Consider the following 23475-nt stretch of genomic DNA (forward strand, 5'->3'; position numbering starts at 1 on the left):
GTGACCGCGACCTATCCGTGCCGACCCTTTGTTTATGGGATTTTCAGCGAGGAGAATAGCGATTTTATCCCGACAAGAAAGCACCGAGATCGCTTACAAACGCCGCGTATAAAAACAATTTGTGGAGCGCATCCGGATACGCATCGAAACACACGCGCACATATGAGATGCACACAAAGACATCCGCGAGCTGTTATTGAGACGTTCAGGGGCTCATGCAACACACGCTTGTGAATGCAAACCCATGCAAATGTGCTGGTGATCGAAATGCACGTTTGTTTTTAACCGGAGTGATGCTTTCACGGCTGGATCTGCCTCGCTGGGACCCAAACACGGTTTAAAAGGGAAGCTTTGGGATATTTTCTCCGCATCAGCCATAGGTTGCTTTGTTTCTTGGCATCTTCATTTACCAGGTTAAAGAGGAGATAAAGACTGCAGTACATCATGTTGGTGGCCAGTGTTAGGTGGACCGGATCCGAACTGTCCGTGTTATGCTTGCTGACCATCACCGTCCCAACAATCCTTGGATCAGTTCAATCCTACCCGCAGAACTCCGACTGTGTATCCGGCAAAGGGAAAGGCTGCTTAGGTACAGTATGCTTTCAAGATTGCATGTGTTGCATGGGAAGCATGCTTACTTTTATATCTACATTGCAGATCTTTTTTGTTTATCGTCTTGAAGATGGAGGTTCACGCGTGGCCTCTGGAGACATCCATGATGAAGACAGTGTAGGGATGCAAAATCCACAGAAACGCTTCCAGTGAAATACATGAGTGGCCTAGAGATGCGTGTGGTTATTTTTATTTCCATACTTCATCTTTGAGGTATTTTGATGGCTTGAGTGAGTTATATACCTCGCCTACATCAGATCAGGTGAACAATATACAAGGGATGCATGAACCCCACCCTGTATCATCACCCTCAACAGGGTCTGTCATGGCCATGAATTTCCATAGATTTCAAGGATTTGGGGTGCGGTAAATGAGATGCTGGGCTTTACGTTACGCTCGGTGTGGTTTTCTGGATGTGCATGGGCAGGGATAGGCCAATTTTTATGTTTTAAGCCACGTGGTTTATCCTGCATTATCCGCTGCGGTTTGAGAAGGCATCAGTGAGCAGGGGGGTTTCAACCATCCCGAATGGACTCATGGCCTATTTTAAAAGCTTGCATTATGCTTTTCTTTGTGTTTAATGTCCATGATTCTTATAAATGGGTTTGTTGTCTTGAGATTGAATATTGGATGTCATGTAATTGTCTGATAGATTAATCACAAAAGTTGAAGCTCTGTCTTGTTGCATAATGTTACTGGTTTTGTGATTGCTATTTGTACACCTATTTAAGCCTATTTACAAAGCACAATTTAGTTCATTTATGTAGTTAGATAGATATTGTTTATTTGGTGTTTATTCAAGCCAAAAGCGAGTGTTAACTTGTAAATTAGCCACCTGATGACTTTTTACAAACAGGCGGAAAAATTAAAACAGGAAGCCTTTTGAGTGTAACCGTTTAACCAAATGGTCATCCATAGTCTTTTGGGTAATCAAACGTAATGTAAACTCTCCAGATGGGCCGTGTTTTGTCTTTTGAGCGCTCTTTCTTTTTCAAATCCTGACACCCTTTTTGTCACCTAGAATTAATAGAAGGGAAAGCAGTTGACAATAGCGGCTTTTGTGCGCCGGAGTTCTTCGAGCATTCAAAGGTCCAGGCACCAGTGGTTTAATCAGTGGCTGTCCTGCATAAGCGCAGGGCTGGTTTTGTTAAAGGCAGGGACACAATGGAGTGAGTCTCAGGGGCATCAGAATTACCCAGAGCTGTTGGTCGGTAGTGACCGCAAGCATAAAAAAAACTAGTTTATTGAGGCTTTGCTTGGTGGGACTAATTTACTAGGCGGACTATATTTTGCCATTACATTGACATTTATAGAATTTGTCAGATGCTTTTATCCATACCGCCTGAATTTGAGGTATAGACTTTTAGGATCCGTATATTTTTACCTTGAACAGGCGTACCTGCAATGATTTCATAGAAGTAGTGCTGTCAGGGATGTGTTTTGGTTTACTTGCATCAGTTTCAATGGTCTCGAAAAGTGCAGTGCTCAATGACCATGGTAGTGATTTGGATCCTAAAGGAACTGTTCACATTCAAAACAAAAATTCGGTAATCATTTACTCACCCTGTTGTCGTTTTAAACCTGCATGATTTTCTTTCTTCTGGAAAACACAAAAGATATTTAAAAAAATGTTGGCAACTTAAAACCTTTGGTCCCCATTGACTTGCAATGCGAAAACGTCAATGGGGAACAATGGTTTTCTTTTTTGTGAAAACAGAAAGTCATACAGGTTTGAAATGACATAAGGGTGTGTAAATAACGAAAGGTGAACTATCCATTCAAAAACACAGCTGTTCAATATAGCTTGTGTACATTTTAAATACTAAACGTGTTTTGTCAACCCATAGTTGGGTAAAATACAGACAAACCCAACCAATGTTTTAAACGAACATAGAAAATGTCCATTTCTGACCCAATTGTTGAATAAGTTGAGAGTTGGGTTGAAAAAACAGCATTTTTACCATTTATTAATATTTGTTAATGTGTTAATAAAAAAAGTACATTTGAGTTCAAATGCTGAAAAAAATTATGTTAAGTTTTTTTCATGGTTAGTTTCTATGGTAAACAAAAACAATCTTACTTAACCATTACTGCCTTATTCTTTACATCTGAAAATCGTACGTAAAAAAAAACTAACACCAGGCTAGGCTTAATGCGTTTGTGATCTAACATCTTATTTTGACCCATTTGAATTTTAGATAATGCCATTATCTAATGTGTTTTAAATAGAATTTACTGTGAGCACATCCTGTGCACTTATCAATCAGGACAGCCGTCTTTATTGTACCTGAATGAACACGCTCGCTTTGAACCTACACTGAATAATTTCTTAAGTACTTCTTCAACCTGTTTCAACGCATCTGATAGAATATCAATTGATGCTCGACCAGTGTTTTCTATTCAAGGATACGGGGGTCCTAAACCAAGGCCGTGTTTGAACCCAAGTCTTAAGCTCATCGGTCAATTTAATGGCTTTCCATTGAGCAGTCAAACTGCCTCTAAATCACTGGGCTTTGAGGGAGATGCTTTATGCACCCGGCTTCCCCATAGCCCGCAGCTCTAAAATCAATGGGGTCTGCTGTGGCAGGGCGAGAGGTCGGACGGAGGAAAGCGGTATTGCGACGTTTTGCATAATCCACGTATGTAGATGCAGCAGTTGCATGCAAACCCAATTAAAGCAGTGTGTTTGCTGCATTCAGTTGATAGTTGAACACTCCATCAAATCTCCTGCGACATCTGAGCAATAACATTTCTTCCGGTTGTACTAGTTTTGTGTCATGCCACCGAGGTGTGTTTTGTTCTTCTGATGTCATACTTGTGGATTCTGTCATTTCCATTCCAGCATATAATTAAGAAGCAATTATTTTAAGGAAGCCCGTCACAGATGGTGCCTTCAAAGAGGCCCATCCCACAGTGAACCACAATTACTCCCACCCACAGCCTCTGCCAAATGGACCATACTGCTAGTCCTTTGTTTCTTCATCTTCAGTTATACCATTACTTTGATGGTTCTACTCTTGCATACTTCAGAAGACCATTTCCTAAAGTTAGATTTAGTTATGGGGGGGTTTGCGTACCGTATATCCCAAAGCAATCTTACCATATCGAGAACACCGAACTCGACCGATGTGTTGTGACAGGTGTGCAAACCATGCGATCAGAATTTAAAGCTGAAACGTCACCTGGTTCATGATGCATTCTTTGCTATAAATGATCTTACAAGAAACAGAAAGGGTCTGTGGAAGCATTCATTCATATATTTACAGTAAATAGCTGTAGAAATAATTTAGAGTCCATTTCCGAATTATTTTCATGAGTTTTTCCGAATTACTATTTATAGGTATGACGTTAAATTAAAGCAATAAGCTCCGCGAAGCAGTGGGTTACAGTGCATTTTATAAGTAATTAAAACCCCTTTATACGGATCAAAGCTGTTACATCTGTCAGCCCCATCGCATCAACAGTGTGACGGTATGACCGCTTCATACCTTTCATTCTTTGATCTTGCGGTTATCATCCTCTTTGATCTCAAAGATTTGGCTGAATTTATAACAGCAGTACTCGACTGAAACTCTGAAATGTATTCTGTTTGGAAATCGTTACAAAAACCAAGAATCTCTCCGTTCTGTTTTTAGAGCGTTTACCACAGTCTCAGTATTCCCTGCCTTGACTGCCAGGATATACATCTCTCCATTCTTAAACTGCATTTGCCTGCTTGTCACCACCAATACAAATTATAGCCTGTCCACTTTTGCGTGCCTTATACGCCAGGGGCAAAAAGGCACTGTAGACCAAACCCTTCTATTAAACCCTTCTATTCCTCTCCCCCCACACGGCAGTTTACAGTCGTACAATTAAAGCAGAGCCCGGAGCTTTCAGACCCATTCAGAGAGATAGAGTTTCATCCCTCCGGAGAACACAGGACAAATATTCACCTTCAAGCGCGATTAGATCTAAGGATATTGAGTATGCAGTTAAAAACAGCCTGACAGGTATTTGTGACTATTTTACCAAGTGGTTCATTCAAACGAATTTGTACAATGTGAATACTGTAAAAGTGAACCAAGTTTTATACAAAAGAAGATATTTTGAAGAATGTTTGTAACCGAAGAACGGGGGTACCACAGATCTATATAAATGAATGGATTGCTCTTGACGTCATTACACTGAAGCTACCGCACCTCCATGTTGGTATGCCCTAACGTTCCATTTTATCAATAGGGAGTTAATCACATGTTCATGATAAAACGGTAACTTACCAGTCCCTGTTTTTATATCTAAAGTCTCGCAAGACATTCTTACAACGCATATGTCTTAAGAGTGTAAATAGTTAACTATTTAAAGTTGGGGATTTTCCCGTCTTATTAGATTTAGATTGAGTTATGTCATTTTCATTTAAGTAGCGCACATAATAGATCGGCAGACTAACAGGACACCTCAAGGTATGACAAATGTGCTTATTCTGAGATCTAAATACAGATCACCACTGGCTGTATATGTTCTTCAAGTCATGAAGCTTTATTTCTAAATATTAACACATGTGCCAACAGTGTGCAATACACACTCACTGTCTATACGTTGGTTTCGTTACCTCGCTATTCTGCCCAAAATACACATAAACATTGGAAAAAACATCAGAATTAACAATTAATTTAAAGACACATGTGTACTAAAACCTTATTGTGCGCCTAATAAGCTTAAAACAGGTTATTTTGTTGTCATTTTGACTGTAAGTCAATGGCAATCTTTGTCAGTTGGGCATACCAGGATGACTTCACCTCCTGCCGTTGGTTTTGAGTTCTAGGCGCAATCCAGTCATTTATATAGATCACTGGGCGGCACCCATTCACTTACATTGGTTTTGTTTCCATACTATACAAATGAATGGGTAGCGCCGCTGTTCGGTTACCAATAATCTTCAAGATATTTTCTTGTGTGTTCTGCAAAAGATTGAAAGTCATACAGGTTTGAAATGACAAGAGAGTAAATGATGAGAGAAATTTCATTTTCTGGTAAGCTATAGTTGTGAAACCCAGTTAAGATCATTACTCTATCAGCAGCATCCCTAACGATTTTCATTCTTGTAACAAACCGTAATTTCTGTTAAAATACTAAAAGCTTTAAATACACAAGTAGCATCAGATGCATTAAAAAGTCCTTAAATAGAAATCCAAGACCCAATATATCGCCACAATTTACAATTTTTTTAATGAGAGACTTTGCGGGTTCTATTGATCCGTTGAGGAGATGAGTATCGAACGGTCGTGAGCGGATGAGCTGTTTGGCTAAAGGCAATGGACTGATGTCCTTATCTTTCAGATGTCATTGATTCCTGCCTGGGCTCTGATTATCTGTGCTCAGTGTGAGATCTGGGGCTCACGGCCCACTTTAGACCTGCACACATTGTGCTTTGTGTTTGTTCGGAGACGGATGTGCAGAAATGGGTCACTTTAGATGAGGGAGGTTTAAGAGAGTCAAGAATTAAAGGACGTTTTATGTTACAGGTCACAGCATTTCTCAGGAAGTCAATATCGGCTCAGTGTGCAGAAAAATGTGTGAACTTGAGTATAACGCAGGAGTATTTGCCAGCAAACTGTGAGAGCAATGTGACATTTGCAGGTCAAAACATAATATTTTTATAGCATGAGATGAAATATATCCACTGGAAATAATCATTATGTGTCTTAGAAGATTTAATGAAAATAAATAATTAAAACAAACTTAATAGAATTATGTTCCTGTTTTTAACTAAAACAAATTGTTAAAATAACTATATAAAAAAAGCTACTAATTTTAGTTAGGATTTTAATTATTTTGTTTGAGTAATTTTAATTGACCACATTATCAAGTAAATACAACTCAGTTTTATTATGTTAAGGCCATTTAAAATAGGTAAAATTAAGTTAACTTATTTATTTTGTGTTGAGACTACATAAATCATTTTTGTAGATATAGCTACCTTGGCAGTTGATCTGTGGTTCCCAGAATGCTTTGCATCTGACTGCATTAGGAGATTCATTTTTCAGATTAACTATCAATTTAAGTGTTTTTCAGTAAAAGAAAGATTTCAAAGAAAGGTTTGTGTTTTGTGTTGATTTATATTTGAGATTTAGGAGAGTTCTGTTCTTATTTTTAAGATTGAGTTTTTTAAGTTGTTACTGTTGTTCAGATGAGCGGTGCTTGTGCCTAGGCTGAGGGAGGCACAATATGAGTAACTGTAAAAATGTCAGTACAGAGACCACAAGTTTCTTCTCACTTGACCATCTATTCTGTAAAAAATCGTATATTTTAATATGAAAGTACTGCAAAGTTAGAGTTAGACACATGTTTTTCAAACGCAAATGTTTTTATTTGTTTACATTTAGTAATATTTACTTCATATTTAACAAATCCTAAATGTATATAATAAGTAGAATTTACTTTATTCTGGTTAGTAAGTTGTACTTGAATTATAGCAGCACGTTTTACATAAAGTAAATTCTACAAGTTATTTTTTTCAGTTTAGGCTAATAACAATAAAATATATTTACATGTAAAGTATCATCATTTAGTACCGTTGTATGTTTGAAAGTATTATCCTTTAGGAAATTAAAGCACTCATATAGTTAAAGTCTGTAATGTGTTTCTTTGTGTAGATTGAGCACATTTTGTATTTTTATAGTTTTGCTACACAAATACCATGGTAAACTATGTTTACTGTAGTAAAATCATGGTTAATTTGTAATTGCTATTGTTTAAATACAAATGAAACTTGAAAACAATGGTTACTAGTTGAATCGTGGTTAATTTTCCAAAGGCTTGTTAAAACACTGTACAAATACCATGCTTTAAAAACATATTACTTCAAGAAAACATATTAGTGTGTTCAAATGCACTGAATGCTGAAATCCGGCTGGATTTGAAGTCATTATCATGTGGTCTGTTCCCACAGGCACTGTGTACACATCATTTATCAAAACACTTTAACACCTTCATACATTAACCTTTCATCTGTTTTCAACACTCTTATTTTAACCCTCTTTATTTTTAATCCTCTTTCCTCTTTGTATCTGAAACAAAAACACTCTTGGCTGGGTTTCTGTGGTCGCAGCATTTGTGTTGTTTTCAAACACGTCGCTCAGTTTTTAAGTGTGTGCTCTTCATTAAAGGTGTCTTAAAGCTTTGCTCGGATTTACACGAGGGTATCAGCTCTTTTGTGCCCGCGTCATGTCCTGCTGTTGTTTAAATGAAATCTTCATTTGTATTTTTATTATGCATGGCTTTGAGTTGTTTTTGAAATAATTTCACAAATATAAAGATTTTAACAACACTCAAGGCTATAGATACTTCTCTATATGTATATACATACATACATATATTTTCCATTTTCCTAGATTCATAGATAAAAGTCCACATGATCAAGCAAAACTATTTCCTCTTTTTACATAGATCTTAAAGGGATAGTTACTTCTTAAGAAGAACACAAAAGAAGATATTTTGAAGAATGTATTTAAACAAACAACATTGACCCCCCCATCGACTTCCATTTGTATAAACATAGAATCAAGGTTTGCTAAAATTAAAACTTTCAAAACGCTCCTGTTCATTTAAATAAAATAAAATATTGACCTAAAAATTATTGGAAAATCTTAACTCAAGGAAAATTTGAAATGTTGCCTCAAAAATAGTAAGTTTAAAGCAGAAACATTATAATAATAAACAAAAACTAAAATGAAACTAAAGTAAAAATTTGTGAATGTTAGCAACATTAAAAAGAAACAAAAATAATAATAAAATGACATAAGCATATACCAATATCTAAAATTAAAAGCTAATTTAAAATATGAATAAAACCAAATCTGTAATAACACTGAGACATTTCTCAGAATATCTTTCGCAAACAAATAATCATATACAAGTTTACACCACAGCATTTGTCTTATTTATTTAGGACTGACCAATCACAATCAAGTATTCCAGAGAGCCAGTAATAAGATCAGTTAAACCCATCTCTAAATGTTCTGTCAGTCACAGCTGTGTGTCAGAGGGAGGAACTCCTCATGCTTAATTTCTTGTGATGGGCTTCCTGCCCTCAGCCTGAGGTCTGAAATATGATTGGCAGTTAACGGTAGACAGCTGTTGGACACGTGCTCTGTACAGGAGCTGTGGGTGCTGATTTCAGATCAGTGTCATGCTGTTAAATATTTGATGCTGGGTGGATGTAGCTTATTCGGCATGTTATTAATAACCTTGCTTTTACAGAATATTTGATGGCTACTTATAGGAGAACCTCCATATGGAAACCTGTTATTAAGCCATTGACAGGTAATGCTCGTTGGCTGCCTGAAACATCATCTTACATTAATTACCCCCAACATGTGCAGTGACATGTTTTCAGTTGACAAGAACCAGGGGAACATGCGAAACCCCTGCAAATGTTAATACGACTGAAGCTTGAAATTTAATGAACATCACTTTTGATTCTCTTGCAGATCTGTCAGAAAAGAAGAGCGACCTGCGTGTTTGTGATGCGACCACATGCCGTTATGGCGGGACCTGCAGAGATAACGGGGCAGACCTCAAATGCGTATGCCAGTTACAGGTACCCGTTTTCATCCCTTTTCCAACATTAATTCAGCTTTCAACATTAATGGTTCCAATGGAAACCTTGTAAAATAGCTACGATTTGATTGTACTTCAGATGTCTTAAATGATCACACCAAATAAATACTTCAGCGTTGACCTTCATTCACTTTTTTCAGTGATCAATGAGCATTCTCAAATAAATTTGCAAAAGACTTCCAGTCACTTATATAGTATAACTGTCCTACGGTCTGTTTCGCACACGTCTTGTCTCGCTGTATGTGAGCAGCGTCTCACACATATCTGTTTCTGTGTGCTGCAGTGCCCTAAGACCTACGTCCCTGTGTGCGGGTCGAACGGAGACACCTATCAGAACGAGTGCTATGTGAGACAAGCATCATGTTCCCAGCAGAGACCCATCTCGCTGGCCTCCGAAGGCCCCTGCTATCCCGGTAAGTCTCCGCCACTTCCGGAAACCAAACCGAACATCATCTGCCTTAGATCACATTTCAGTGACGGTGCTGGTTTAATTCAAAGTCATTTTATTTAGCTTACATCAAGTAGACCCCGCCTCCAGACTCAAAAGGGTGTTGAATTGTTTGAAAACACTCTCAACGTTTTCGAGCTTCGTTTTACCCCAAAAACGGAGAACAAAAGCGCAATTCGCCTGGACAATGCCGTGCCCTTTAACCTTGTCTGTGAAACTGGGTTATAATGTTGCCGTTTAACTTTACTGAAGGTTTTTTTTCAAAATAACTTTTAGAGAACATCATGGGGAAATAAGGTGGGCTCACTAGCCTCAATTTACACACAAGAACCAGAGGACTTTGGACTATTGGAGACATATATTAATTTGAGATTCAGATGGATTGAAATAACAGTTACTTTAATTGCTTTAAATATGTATTTTTATAAAGGCCCTCCCTGATTGGTCATTGCTGGCAATAAAAAAAGAATATAATGAATACTAATTCTAGTTAGATCAGATGTTTTAACATGATGTTAATGCACACCGATACATGACCAGGGATGGATTACTGCCCTTTGCTTCAAGGTTGCACCATCCAGTTTGGTACAGAAAACCCAACAACAATGAAAACAAATGTTTATCTGTTGATATGTGGGTCGCCCTCTGTTGATACCATGTAAAAAACGATAAAAAATCATGGCAAAATATATTTTTATGTTATCCTTAACTTATTAAATTACAACACATTTAAATTGCATTTCTGAATATTTTGCTTGATGATTTGATGTTTACAGACATGTCACAGGAGCATTTTATGTTGAGATATTTTTATTTATGTGATGTATTAAATACGTGTATATTGGACAGTTAATTAAAGACGTGTGTTTTTATACGCCTTAATTTGGTCCATGGTTGATTTTTCACTGTGTAGCTAATATTAGACTTCTATTTACCCTGTACAGGTTATTTTTAGCGTAGCGCTGGCATTTGACACAGAGTGAGAATGGTTTAAATATTCATTATCATCTTAACTTTCTAAAAAGAATGAAAAATTATTAGAGGGGGCCCTTGAAGTTATAATCCGTCCCAGTGTATGACAAATGAAAATTTAGGTAAAATTGATTTAACTGTGACGGCTTTTCATGCACTTGATCAATTTCATAAAAAATGAATATGCCTGTTAATGCTGCATCAGTAGTATAAGGTGTACTTGTACCGTAGTTAAAAATGACCCCTGCCTGTTTTTCTGGTTTCAGATAGCAGCTCAGGATCTGGTGATGGAGGTGTGTTTTGTCTCCTTACTTTTTTTTTGTAAATGGCAAAGACCGTTATATGTAGAAAACCGTAACCTTGCAATTTCTAGGATTTTGACCTATAGATTCCAATGATTCCAGCATTTCAGAACTCTGTAGATTAGCCAGAACCCGACATCTAGGGTTATTTTTAGGGCCCGTCACGCTGAAGTTGGCAGGCCTGTGATATGAGCTAGTAGCTCTGAACCGCCCCTGCTCCTATGGTTTGGGTTTTAAAGATGAAGGCCGCTCTAAAGCTGTCATTACTGCAAATTACAGAGCGGTGCAGAGGAGAATTCTGTCCCTGCACACTGACCATTTCTAAAATGTGTCCTCCTTAAATTAGAGAACGCTTCAAGATTAAAAAAAAGATAACACTTTTAGACATAAAGGTGTCAAGAAAGTTCAGTCAATGGATCTTATTATGCATGATGATTTTACTGTAATGATAATTTCTTACCCTTTTATAGACTGCAGAACCTTTTTTCACTACAAATAACAAAAGAAAGGTTTAGGGTATGTTAAACAGGCCTTCATGAAATCTGATCATTTTTTTCTCAAATCAGTTTTATTTTTTCCCAAATTCCATTTTTACTAATATTTTTGATACTAATTGATTCTGTGTTCTCTGTTTTCCTGCGATACGATAGTAATGTAGATGGTTTCATCGGATGCACATGCCTGGCCCGAAGTTTACTTCCATTCTGTGTTTGGCTGTTATATATCAATTGATTTTTTTATTTTATATAAATATATATTGTATAAATCTTGTTAAATAACGGTTATTGATTCTTTGTAGAGATCTACCCAAAGTTTGGGCCACTTAATGTTTGTTTAAGTAAACAGTCTTTAGTATTTACTCAACTAAATACAAACAGAAAAATTCCAAAATCCATAAAAATAGGGCATAATGTACTATTATTTTAATAAACTAGCATATTTAATAGTGATTACTAAAAATCTGATATATTCGCTTAATAGGACTAGGTGTCATAATAAAATACAAGTAAAGTAGTATTTTTGATCATTTTAATAGGACACTTACTTTAATTTACTAAAGTAAATAATATAGTACACTGCAGTTTTTTTCACGCTAGTATCATAAATTATAGGACTTTTATTTTGACAGGTCGTCCATCGCAAACTAATTTTCTGTGTTTGACAGTAGCTTTTTCTCAAAGCAGCATTGGAGACAAAGTTCTTGAATGACATTTTTGTTGTTTTAAAATGTTTAAATGTAGATATAAGCTAATGGAAGAAACACGCAATCCAAACGACACCTCTGTAGTTATACAGAAGTAAACAATTAACGTAAGGTAAACTGAAGAAAAAAATGATTAGAAGAAATTGCAGTAACAGATACATGACTTTCTGTTGCTAAAACGTCTTGGGTTAGACCCCCAGACACAAAAACTGATAAATAAATAAAAACATACCTTGAATGCACTAACACAAATGTATTTATATGATGTACAATAACTGAATCTGTCTCATCACCGTTTCACAGAATACGAAGGATCGACCCCAGATTTTGGCAAGAAAGTCACAAAATGCAGTAACTGCAAGTACGGCGCAGAATGCGATGAAGACGCTGAGGATGAAGACTCGTACGTGCTACATTTATTCGTTGCCAGTTTTAAGAGATTAGCCAAATGTTTCTAATGAATGAGTTACTGTTTCATGCCAACGCATTAAAGAAATGAATGTTTGAACCTTTTATCCATATTTGAAAATTACAAACAACAGCCATTGTGTAATATAAAAGCACGAATGTTGGAAGGAATTCAGTTTTGCCAATGCCAAAACTTATCACTGCTCGCACGGGAACGTAGAAAAAGTTTTTCTAGAGAAAGTTTACAACTTTTTGCATTTCCATGCCAAGTGCTAATGAACAGTATGGATCCAATCCAGGAACCGCTCTAGCTTCCAAGGACACGAGACTCCAGAGCCTTGGGAAAAATGTTCCTACATCAGCACTCAACACACTCATAGCCTATTATAGACCGCTATTAGTGATTAAATTACCTTAATGTACCACCAGGGGGAGACACAAATGACTCCAAACATTTTTAAGTACTGCTGGGATGCCGGTGGTGCCAGTCGAATGGTCATGTTATAAATTATGCACACATCACGTTCATCACTTCTTTTTTGTTGCAGCTGTTCGTGTAAAATTGACTGCAGCGGCCACAATGAGAACCCTGTGTGTGGCACGGATGGAAACTCGTACCACAACCCCTGTCTTGTGCGAGAGGCATCCTGCATGAAACAGGAGCAGATAGATGTCAAACATCTCGGGAGATGTCCAGGTCAGGTTCTGTCAGAGGTCAAAGGTCACAGCCCTGTAGACCTGATATTTATATGGCATACAGCTATATAGTCGGAGGAATTTGCATGAATGGTTGTGTCGCTTTCAAAGCCAATCTGTGTCTTTTGTCACTCAGATAAAGACAAAACTAAGAAAACCGATGTTGGATCTCCCTACAAGCCTGAGCTTACTGGTAAGCACACTTCTAGAAAAAAGTCAGCACATGGTGGCATTTATATCCCGGTTTGATTTTATGATGCATATAAATATTGATCAGATTCATGCTTATTTGTGCAGTTCTAAAAGTAGTTCATACAATTGATTCATGAGTTCATAAGTTTGACACTGAAGCTAACATAAAATGTTTGATGTTGTGTTGCTCTAAATGTATAATAGTGGTTGTTGATGAGAACGAAAAATCACTGATAAGATCTCTTAATATCTGAATTCATTACTCCTAGATATAGATTCAGTCACAGTTGATAGTTCACGTTTAGCACTTTATATTTGTTTTTTAGATCCAGCAAAAGCAGGTGACGGTAAAGGCTACGGATGGATGCCTATCCCCTGCACGGACAACAACGCAAACTTCTGCGTTCACGGCCAGTGTGAATTCAACTACGGCATCGCCTCCTGCCGGTCAGTATTTCATGAGAATCGCTTCACCTGTTTATAGACAGTCGTTTTATGTATTCTGGTTTTATATTATATATTTGTTCTTGTATTGACAGGTGTGATTCGGGTTACACTGGAACGAAGTGTGAGGAGATCGCCGACTTCAACATCTTGTATGTGGTCCCCAGTGGTCAGAAACTTCATTACGTGCTAATAGCTGCTATCATTGGAGCCGTGCAGATCGCCATAATCGTGGCAGTTGTCATGTGCATCACTAGGTGAGAGCCTTTGGTAGATCAAGTCATTATAAAATTTTAAAAAGATTAGTTATTTGCTTGTAAATTCATTAGACAGTAATAATACACATACACATAATCATGTTTAACGAAAACCGTTTAGGAAATCGAATGGTTTATTGTCAATATTATTGTGAACCATCCACAGTTAAAACCATCATAAAAGTCTTTATGTAGTGTATTTTGTATTCACTCGTGGAATCCAATATATACCAGAAGAGACCCACATGCACTGCATTATAGTTTCATTAAATCTAATACAAATCCATTATAACCATTAAACCCATTAGAATTTCTCAAAATACTCTGTTTTTTATTGTTTTATTTCTGAACAACGACAGTTAGTGGCATCATTGTGATGGTGGTGTGTGTTTATGTTTCAGAAACTGTTCCTATGATGTCTAATAACAGTGAATAATAGCCCAAAAGCACCATAGATCATGAATTCAATTATAGCGCATGCTGTTTATGGTTCAATATTAACACGGGCCGCCTAAAACAAATCCCTGTCTGACACCCATTCTTACAATCACAATCAATTCAAGACTCAGAGATTCATGAGTTTAATTATATTCCTTACAGGAAATGTCCTAAGAATAACCGCGGAAGACGGCAAAAGCAGAACTTAGGACACTTTTCAACAGACGCCTCTTCAAGGATGATGTAGCTTGTTTTTATTTTATTTTTTGATACTTTTTGTACCGAGTGGATTACGATTATAATGTGCATTTTTGTTTGTGCTTTCTTGACTCTGGACAACAAGGTTATTTTCGATTACATATGATTTTACGGGATGGTGCCTTATTGTTTGTTTGTTTTCCCTGGACATTATAGGTACTTTCAGTGGTAAACACTGTCACACGAATGATAAAAGCCAGCTCCTTTTGTCGAGTTTTATTTTATTTGTTTACTTTTCTTTGTGGTACCACTTTTTTCAATGTATCATTAAATGTAAATCTCGGCACATGAACCGTGCCACATAAACAGATGTCCTCGATTTCATGGAATGTGCTTCTTGCTGAAAATATGAACTCTGTCTTTTACACTTGATTTATCTAATTTTTTCGTAAACATAGCTGAACACCAAATTTAATTGGTCACGAACAAGTTTGCCGAGGAAGTGCCGCCATACACGGCTTCTTTTGAAAGGAATTCCAGAGAATGAAATGCAATGTGTTTGAGTAGCTACTCTTATAAATGTTGAAATGTTTGTAGTTTTTCTGTTATCGGTGTTGTTAATGTTGAAGCGAACATTATTGACATTAATTTAATTCTACGAACTGCATATCGCATGACCTGTGAAACTGTGTCCAGTGATGTAGATTTAATAAAATTCGGAGTCTCACAAATCCTTTTGTTAATTATACAAAGCCGTCAGATTTACAAGAATTAAAAAAGGAAAACGTTACTACGTTAAATGAATGAAGGGAACTTTTCACCCATAATGCAGTAGTTTATCCAAATCATCCACATTTCTGCTTCTAAAGTTCTACACTCTAAAAAAGCTTGTGTTGATTCCACCCAAATGTGTACAAACCAAATTGAACCTAAAATATTAATATTTTACACAATCCAGTATTTTTCAGAAAGTATAAAATATACAGCTATACGTTCAAATAATACCAACTACATGAAAACTGTGCCTTTAAAAGACCTCGATTAACTGTCCTAAAACACTTTAAGTTAGCTGTTAAACTGTGAATGAACATAAAACTGTTGTGGCTTTGCTTAGTAACACAATCTCTCGGCGTAATCCAATAAAAAGATTGCTTTCCTCCTAGTTCTTTTGAACCCAGTTTAATTATTTTGCAATTTGACCACATTGCTATCAATAGCATCATGTAGCAACCACTTTACAAATAAATCATATAGTCTATGTTAATAAACGAAGTTATATTGCAGTAGGCATCTATTGAGATGAGAAGAAAAAATACCAAATCTCAAGAAGTTTGCTCACGTGAGTTTAACAAAGATTTTATGGTGCTGGGTGTTGTCTGAATGAAAAGTTTTTGATATGCAAGTCAACCCAAGTAAGCAATGACATGACAGATGAGTAATTATAGCCGGCCCTAAGGTTTATTAATAGTCCGCAGCTGGTGGCATCACTTCACCGGTTTGGACAGTCCTCTCGGCCCAAGGAGAGATGAGATGAAGCTCCTCTTCCTTAAGGTGGATCATCTTTCCCAGGTCAATGAATGTTTGAGACCAGCATGTTTCCATCAGAGTCTTTAAATAAATTTGATTCACGCTAGTCCAAAAGCATTGTGGGTCAAATGCCTGGTGTCTGATTTGGCATAAAAGTAAATGGTTTTACAAATTCAGACATGCACTATAAACCATAGTTGCTAGATGATGTCAACAAGGTTGAAAGAAAAAACACTTCAGGACAGCATAAATATAAATCATCAGCTGTTCATTGAAGAAGATTAGTTCTAATCTCAGTTAGCTGAAAAATAAATACTATGGTTAAGAAAGAAGGGGGTTTCCATTATCTCAGCTGCATACATACGCATCTTCTAAAAATGACAAGGTGTCACCTTACCGTGGATATTTTTAACACTGAACTCATACCGAGCTGGTTTTGAGCCCCCCATCCAATTCCCCTGAACTCTTTTTCGATCTCTCCCAGTGTTTCTGCCCTTTGAACCTCATGTTCCCTATATACGAAAGGGTGGAGCTTCCGTGTTCTTCAACTTAGAAGCTCCAGGCAGAAGGAGAGTCTGTCTCATCCACGTCTTCAAGGACCCCTCGTGGCTCCATGATCCAGTGTCCCATCCCATCCCATAACCCAACACCCCCACATAAACTAACCCCATTCTTTAAACAAGGACCTCAGGCTTTCAGCAGGTACAGTCTAGGGTCCAGGGACAGGCATGGCTGATAAACTCGGAGCGGCAGGTGCGGCAGATGAGCCCAGCACCCTGAACATCTTCTCTCTGCTGGAGAGGGTGTCTGGAATCATAGACAACGTACAGGCGTGCCAGCAACGTATGGAGGAGAGACAGCTGGAGCTAGAGAAAACTGTGAAGACCATCCAGACGGACGTCGTGAAGCTGACGAAGGAGCACACGGCCACGAGCACCAGCGTGGAGAAACTTTTGGAGAAAACGCGCAAGGTCAGCTGCCACGTCAAGGACGTCCGTGTCCGCGTGGAGAAGCAGAACATTCGGGTTAAGAAAGTGGAGGAGACGCAGGTCGAGTTGCTGAACAAGAACAAGTTCCGTGTGGTCATCTATCAGGTAAGACTAGTTGGTGATCTTTTGGGTTTGGGTTTTCGACACTGTAAAAATGTTAGCTTGTTTCATACCATGGTTGGGTCAAGTACAAGCTCCCAAGGAAAGCCAAGGAAATGTCCATATTTGACCCAAACATGGGTTTAAACAACACGAACGGTTACGGTTCTCCATGTTTTACACAAGAGCTTACTGAAGTCTAAACAACAGACTCCATGTAATAGACTTTACTAATAGGCAATGTTGAATATAGTCCATCATGTGTTCTCAATAATTGACAAAGCTTGCTCCAAAATTTGGATCCATGCATTACTGCATTTCTAATGTGGATGAATGCAATAGGATTTAGCTTGGTCCAAAGGAACTCAGTATGCATTGATTATCATTTGACATTGAGCTTGGCCACATTTCAGGGTCAGTAGGAAACGCAATTAAAGATAGCCTGATTATTTCAAGATGGAAGGCCTTGCATGATCCAAGATAAATCTCACTACACTAGCCGCACGACGTACGGCAGCATGTGGCCTACAGCCAAAAAACCAACGAGCAGGAGTGCCAGTTCCATGAGAGACCGAGAACCTGAAAGGTTGGCAGCCATCTTGTCTGAGATGAGGCAACATGCTGGACTATGTTATTTGAACCGTGACAGTGTAGAAATGCACTGACATCAATATCTGCTTGAATGTTCATAGGATGGAATCTTAAAGTTAATAATAGTTGTTGTTCTATCTTAAAATAAGTTTAGCCAAAACATGAGTACAGGAGTTGGCATACAGAAATGATGGCATCGTACAGGAACTTGTCTTTCTTTGTTAAACCGGAAAACACTGGAATAGATCTTCTCTTGTTTAAAAAAGTCTTATTTTATCACACACGATAACATCATACTTTGAAACGAGGGTCTGATCACTGCACCGTGAGCAAGCAACAGCTGACAGATTTGTTCTGGGTTATTCTGAGAGCTAACGCGGTGAAGCTTCATGTCCTAATATAGTCCTATCACATCTGACTGAGTGACAGTTAAAAAAGCCACCATCAGTCTTTCAATGATGAGCCAAAGTTATGCTTTAGTGTCTTTGGTGTTTTTTTTCTATATAAATGTTGTGTTTTGCTAGTTTATGGTGCTGGTGTTGATCTATTGCTGTTGGATCTAGAACGGCTTGAGTCCACGAGCGAGTCAAACGCGGAACGTGATTCAGTGAGCTATATGGGCCTATGTGGCATTTTAAATACAAGAGTACAACTCAATTGTGCAGGTTAAGAGAAAAACTTGTAGTGTTCCAAATGTAGAGGGAAAAAACCAAACAGACAAGAACACAAAAGCACACAATAAAATCTACAAGTTTACCAAAAAGTGGAAGAAAATTTGCGATTTTGTATGAATTTGTACAATGTGATATGTACAAAAACATACAATTGTTAGAAAAAAGCAAAACCCTATGGTCACTGTGAAGAAAGCAGATTTCTGAAATGTACAAAACGAGTTTGAATTTACATGAATTAGCCACCAAATCTGGGTTATTAAATATATGAGCCATTGCAAGAGATAAATTAAAATATCCTTGTGGCGTTAAATCATCCTTAAAGGTCTTTGATGTTCCTTTCACAGGGAGATAATGAGGTCCCAGCTGTAGCCGCCCCCAAAGCATCTCCAAAGGGCGCCTCCGGCGGAGACATCTCTGTGGACCCAGACACATTAGAGATCCCACTCCCCGACTCCGATGAGGAATACATGGTCGTCGAGGAGGCCCACGACTCCACCGCCACCAGACTAAAGAAGACCGGCCTGAAGCGCATCGAAAGCCTGAAGCAAACCTTCTCGAGAGAGAACATGACCAAGACCAAGGATAACCTGGGTACTAAGGTCAACAAGCTGGGCGAGCGCATGGTGCCGACCGAACGTCGTGAGAAAATCCGCCAGTCGGGCGAACGGCTGAAAGAAACCATCACCAAGACCGTGCCGGCAAAGCTGAACCTGAAAAAAGAGCGGACGGTGGCCGAAGGTCAGGAAGGAGCAGAGGGGACCACAGAAGGAACAGCACCTGTCCCGCCACCGAAGGGTCGGAAGGCCAGTCCTAACTTGGCCTACACGGAGCCGGCAGTGAAAGATGGTGCGGGCGAGGGTAAGGGCGAGGAAGCGGAAGTGCCGATGTACGATATGAAACAGCTTTCTTAAGCAGCGAGTGAGACTGAGAAAAACAAATCACATTTTGTGAAAGACTGATGTGTAGATATTTGATGATGAAGAACTTGAAGGTGAAATGACAGGGCCGGTTTGGAGACCGTGCTGTTGGACAAACAGTGGACGAATTGAGAAAGTTGAACACTACACACAATATATATTTTTCTTTGGATTTTCTTGTTTACAGTTATTATGGACTCTGAAAAATGGAAGAATTGTGGATGTCTCACCAAAGTAATAAAATAAATAGCGAATGGTTTTTAATTTTACAGGTGAACTTTGTATTTTTTGTTTTGCTGGTCACTTGATATCAACATAGAGAAAATGTATAGAAAACAAAGCGTTTTAGATAACTTTTTTGATATGGTAAAAATATTTAGTGCACATTTTAGGAATGAACATAGTAAGACAGTTGGTGTATACTGGACTTAATATGGAGAACTTCTAATATGTTCTGATATATATATATATATATATATATATATATATATTCTAGTGTCGATTGACATTCAGCATGAGCTGTCAATGATAAATGATGTAATTTTATTTTTAATTTAGACGTTGTAGTTGATTTGTGGATTATTTAGTATGCATTGATGGGGATAACAAGCCGTTTTCATCAACTTTTGCAATCTAACTTTGATGATCAATCATCACTATTTAGCTTAAATAAATTAAATGTAAACACGTTATATGCATTGATTACTGTGTTGACTATTTGTACCATAACATTTTGCATTTAGTCTTTTTTCTTTTTGATTTTACCTGGAATAAATACCCAGCGTAGAATGGAAGAATTGTGGATGTTTCACTAAAGTTATGCATAAATAGCGAATGGTTTTTAATTTTACATTAAGCTAACAGGTGAACTGTATTTTTTGTTTTGCTGGTCATGTGACAACACATAAAAATGCATAAGAAAATTATCAATAAATAACCAATGAAGGCAAACAACTGCACAACACAGAATGTTGACAAAGGAACAGGCAACCAACTGCAGTCAATAAGACACTTTATTATCACATTTATACAGGGAGATGGTAGATAACATTTTTATTTAATTATTGTATTCTTAAAAAAGAAGGCATTTCAGCAACTTACCAGCAAGTGTCTTCGGGAAACAATATTTGTAACTATTAGTTAGTTGCTCAATGACACAATGACACAAGTTTCGCATCCAATTCTTTAAATGGAAGTTTGGGAGTATAGCATCTCTCTTTTCAACTGCTCTGGATGGAGTTCTGTGCCACTCACTGTATAAATGTGTACCACAAGCAGAAAATATATAAAATGTATAATTCTGCACAGATAATTGATTTAATGTCGAATCGGTGTTGAGAATTTCACATTGATTTAACATAATATCAATTATATTTGTCTTTGGGCTGGATCTTGAGGGTGGTGCTCCGGGTTTCATTTGTAATGTCAGCACTGGGATGAAGGCCAAAAACCTATACCAAATTCAATTACTCTGTCATTCCATTGGCTTCTGTGATCTGACTTCATTTAGATCTTCTGATAACACAAGATTGACATGAGAAATGTCGTTTGATCATTAATGTTAGAGAACAACCCATAGGAATGAATTGGAGATCCTGTTGAGGTTGTTGAGGTTTCTTAGCAAAAGGTGCTAAGGGTCCATTTGAAAATGGCAAAATACTTAAAAAAAAAAAAAGACATGTTTTGAATACCTGGTGTCACCGTAGGTGTGTCAACGGGCGCCGTATAGGGGGGAAAAGTTAGGACAATTCCAAGGGCCCATGACTGACAGGGGTCCCAAAAATAGGTAAAAACTAATATAAAATTATGAAACCATCATAATTCAGTATATATATTTATATAATAATACAATTAATGATCTCTTTGTTTTTGGGAGTAAAGGTTAAAAATCCCCATTGTCCAAAAAGTAAACATCCAAATTGACCGACCATATATCTGCATAAAATGGATAGGTCATGCCTTAGCGCTCTTAGTGACGGTGTTTAGTTGCAAGATATTCATATTACAGTTTTCACACACGCTAGGACACATTTCTCAATACTTAGGTCACTTTTGCAAAACTCTTCACACAGTTCTCCTAACCAACTTTCAGCTTGGCAAAGCAGTACATTTCACATTCAAAATGCACTACAGCTACCAAAACACTTTATTTTACAGCAGCTCTGATCTCATCTGAGACCACAGCTTTTGATCTTCCTCTTATTCTTCTTCCACCACGCATACGTATTCCTCCCAGCCACTCTTCTTCCTCTTTCAGCCACTTCTATACTTCTGGCTGGGTCCATGTTCATCATAACTTGGACCCATGTACATGGGTACAAAACAAAAAGTTTTGGCACTTGTTGTGTCTGAATGAGAAAAGAATTCATGACATTTGAGAGATGTAGTCATTGAATGCATTTTGTGCCAAAGCAATGATAATTGATCCTCAGTTTAGCCCAAATAGTCTTCTGTTGTGCTCACCGTCTGAAGAGTTTTGCAAAAGTGACCTAAGTATTGAAAAATGTGTCCTAGCGTCTGTAAAAAACTAATATATGTGCTGCTAAGTAAAAAATCTGCTGTTTTCATTGTTTTGAGATGATGATGTTCATTTATTCTTATTGAAAAGTGAATATATATTTAAGTTTCTTCGTTTTTCATTTTTTAAATCTTTCATTGATAATTATAATAATAATAATTAATAATAATAATTAATAATAATAATATTTTGTTAAGAGAATTTTCCATTTTGTCAAATCTTACAATAAAAATACATTGAGACTGTAAAAGATGCCCTTCAGCACATTTTTTATGGTTGCTTTTAATCTTGCATCAAAATTCCTGGCAGCGGAATGAAAGAACACACACAAATGAATTCATTTGCACAGTTAAGAGGGCTGAATTATTGGATTCATATGATCACAAAGAGGTTGTGATGGTTAAATATAAAGAATAAAGCCATACTGTACCTCTCCTCACATGTATTGCAGGCAGTTCAAGTTCACTCCTCCCTTGACCGCCACCTTGTGGATCAAATTTGCATCTCTAATTTTGAGAGGACATGATGATAAGAGCCTTGATGCCCCATGACTCCTGAGATAGGCACAGGCTCCCCGTGACCCGAGGTAGTTCGGATAAGCGGTAGAAAATGGAATGGATGGATGATGATAAGAAATGTCTTAAAAATGCACAAATACATTTAAATTATTATAATTATTTTAAAATGAAAAATTTAAATGAAATGTATACTAAAGCAAATATTGTTTCATGTTCCACTCGCTTAGTCTTTTTTAGGAAAAAAAGTGTCTGGAAAAGCTTCCCCATGTATTAGCCATGTGTCTTGGTCCATCAAATAACAAATTTTATGAACATGGAAATGTTTTTGTTATTGACCATATCTCAAAATGCTGCAAAGATATTACAAAGACACAGTCCATCTGAATGCAGTGGAGCATTTACTGTAAAGTAGGCTGACCACCACCCAACAAACCAAATGTGGGTCAGGTAATCCGTTTGTGGGATCCAATGTGGGACACCATTGAAATGTAGCGCGAAACTGTGACATAATACCAACATTTGATATATATTTTTTGCTTTTAAAAATAATTTGTTATTTAGTCCATTCCAACTACAACATAATAAAGGCATAGACAAAATGTTGTATAACATAAAACAACTTTTTTGTCGAAATCAATTTAAATGTCACTGTCTTTGAGCACAGATCACACACGGAGTTATCATGTTTTACACTTAGAAGACCTTCTCAAAAAAATAAAACTAAAGGAATAAAGAGTTTCTATTATAAAGGTTGTATTTATGTTGCATATACATGTACATGGAATGGTAAACTAAAAGAGGCTATTTTCCAGTTATACAAGTTACTTTTTTTGAATAGATGAGCAGAGATAAATTAAAATATCGTATTTG

General features: G+C 37.3%; 2 protein-coding genes across 2 annotated transcripts; both read left to right on the forward strand.

The window, feature by feature from the left end:
- Positions 1 to 15503, forward strand: tmeff1b (transmembrane protein with EGF-like and two follistatin-like domains 1b). The gene is made up of 10 exons (XM_056737720.1): positions 1 to 589; positions 9084 to 9193; positions 9497 to 9626; positions 10900 to 10926; positions 12443 to 12542; positions 13096 to 13244; positions 13380 to 13436; positions 13762 to 13882; positions 13975 to 14136; positions 14737 to 15503. The coding sequence occupies exons 1-10, from the start codon at positions 445 to 447 to the stop codon at positions 14819 to 14821; spliced, it is 1086 nt and encodes a 361-aa protein (XP_056593698.1). The 5' UTR covers positions 1 to 444; the 3' UTR covers positions 14822 to 15503.
- A 1365-nt stretch (positions 15504 to 16868) lies between these two features.
- On the forward strand, positions 16869 to 20259 carry cavin4b (caveolae associated protein 4b). Its single transcript, XM_056738666.1, has 2 exons — positions 16869 to 17393; positions 18997 to 20259. Exons 1-2 carry the CDS (start codon positions 17028 to 17030, stop codon positions 19561 to 19563), a joined length of 933 nt encoding a protein of 310 aa, XP_056594644.1. The 5' UTR covers positions 16869 to 17027; the 3' UTR covers positions 19564 to 20259.
- The last annotated feature ends 3216 nt before the right edge of the window (positions 20260 to 23475 follow it).

Source organism: Triplophysa dalaica, chromosome 23 (genome assembly GCF_015846415.1).
Source record: "Triplophysa dalaica isolate WHDGS20190420 chromosome 23, ASM1584641v1, whole genome shotgun sequence".
NCBI classification, from domain to species: Eukaryota; Metazoa; Chordata; class Actinopteri; order Cypriniformes; family Nemacheilidae; genus Triplophysa; species Triplophysa dalaica.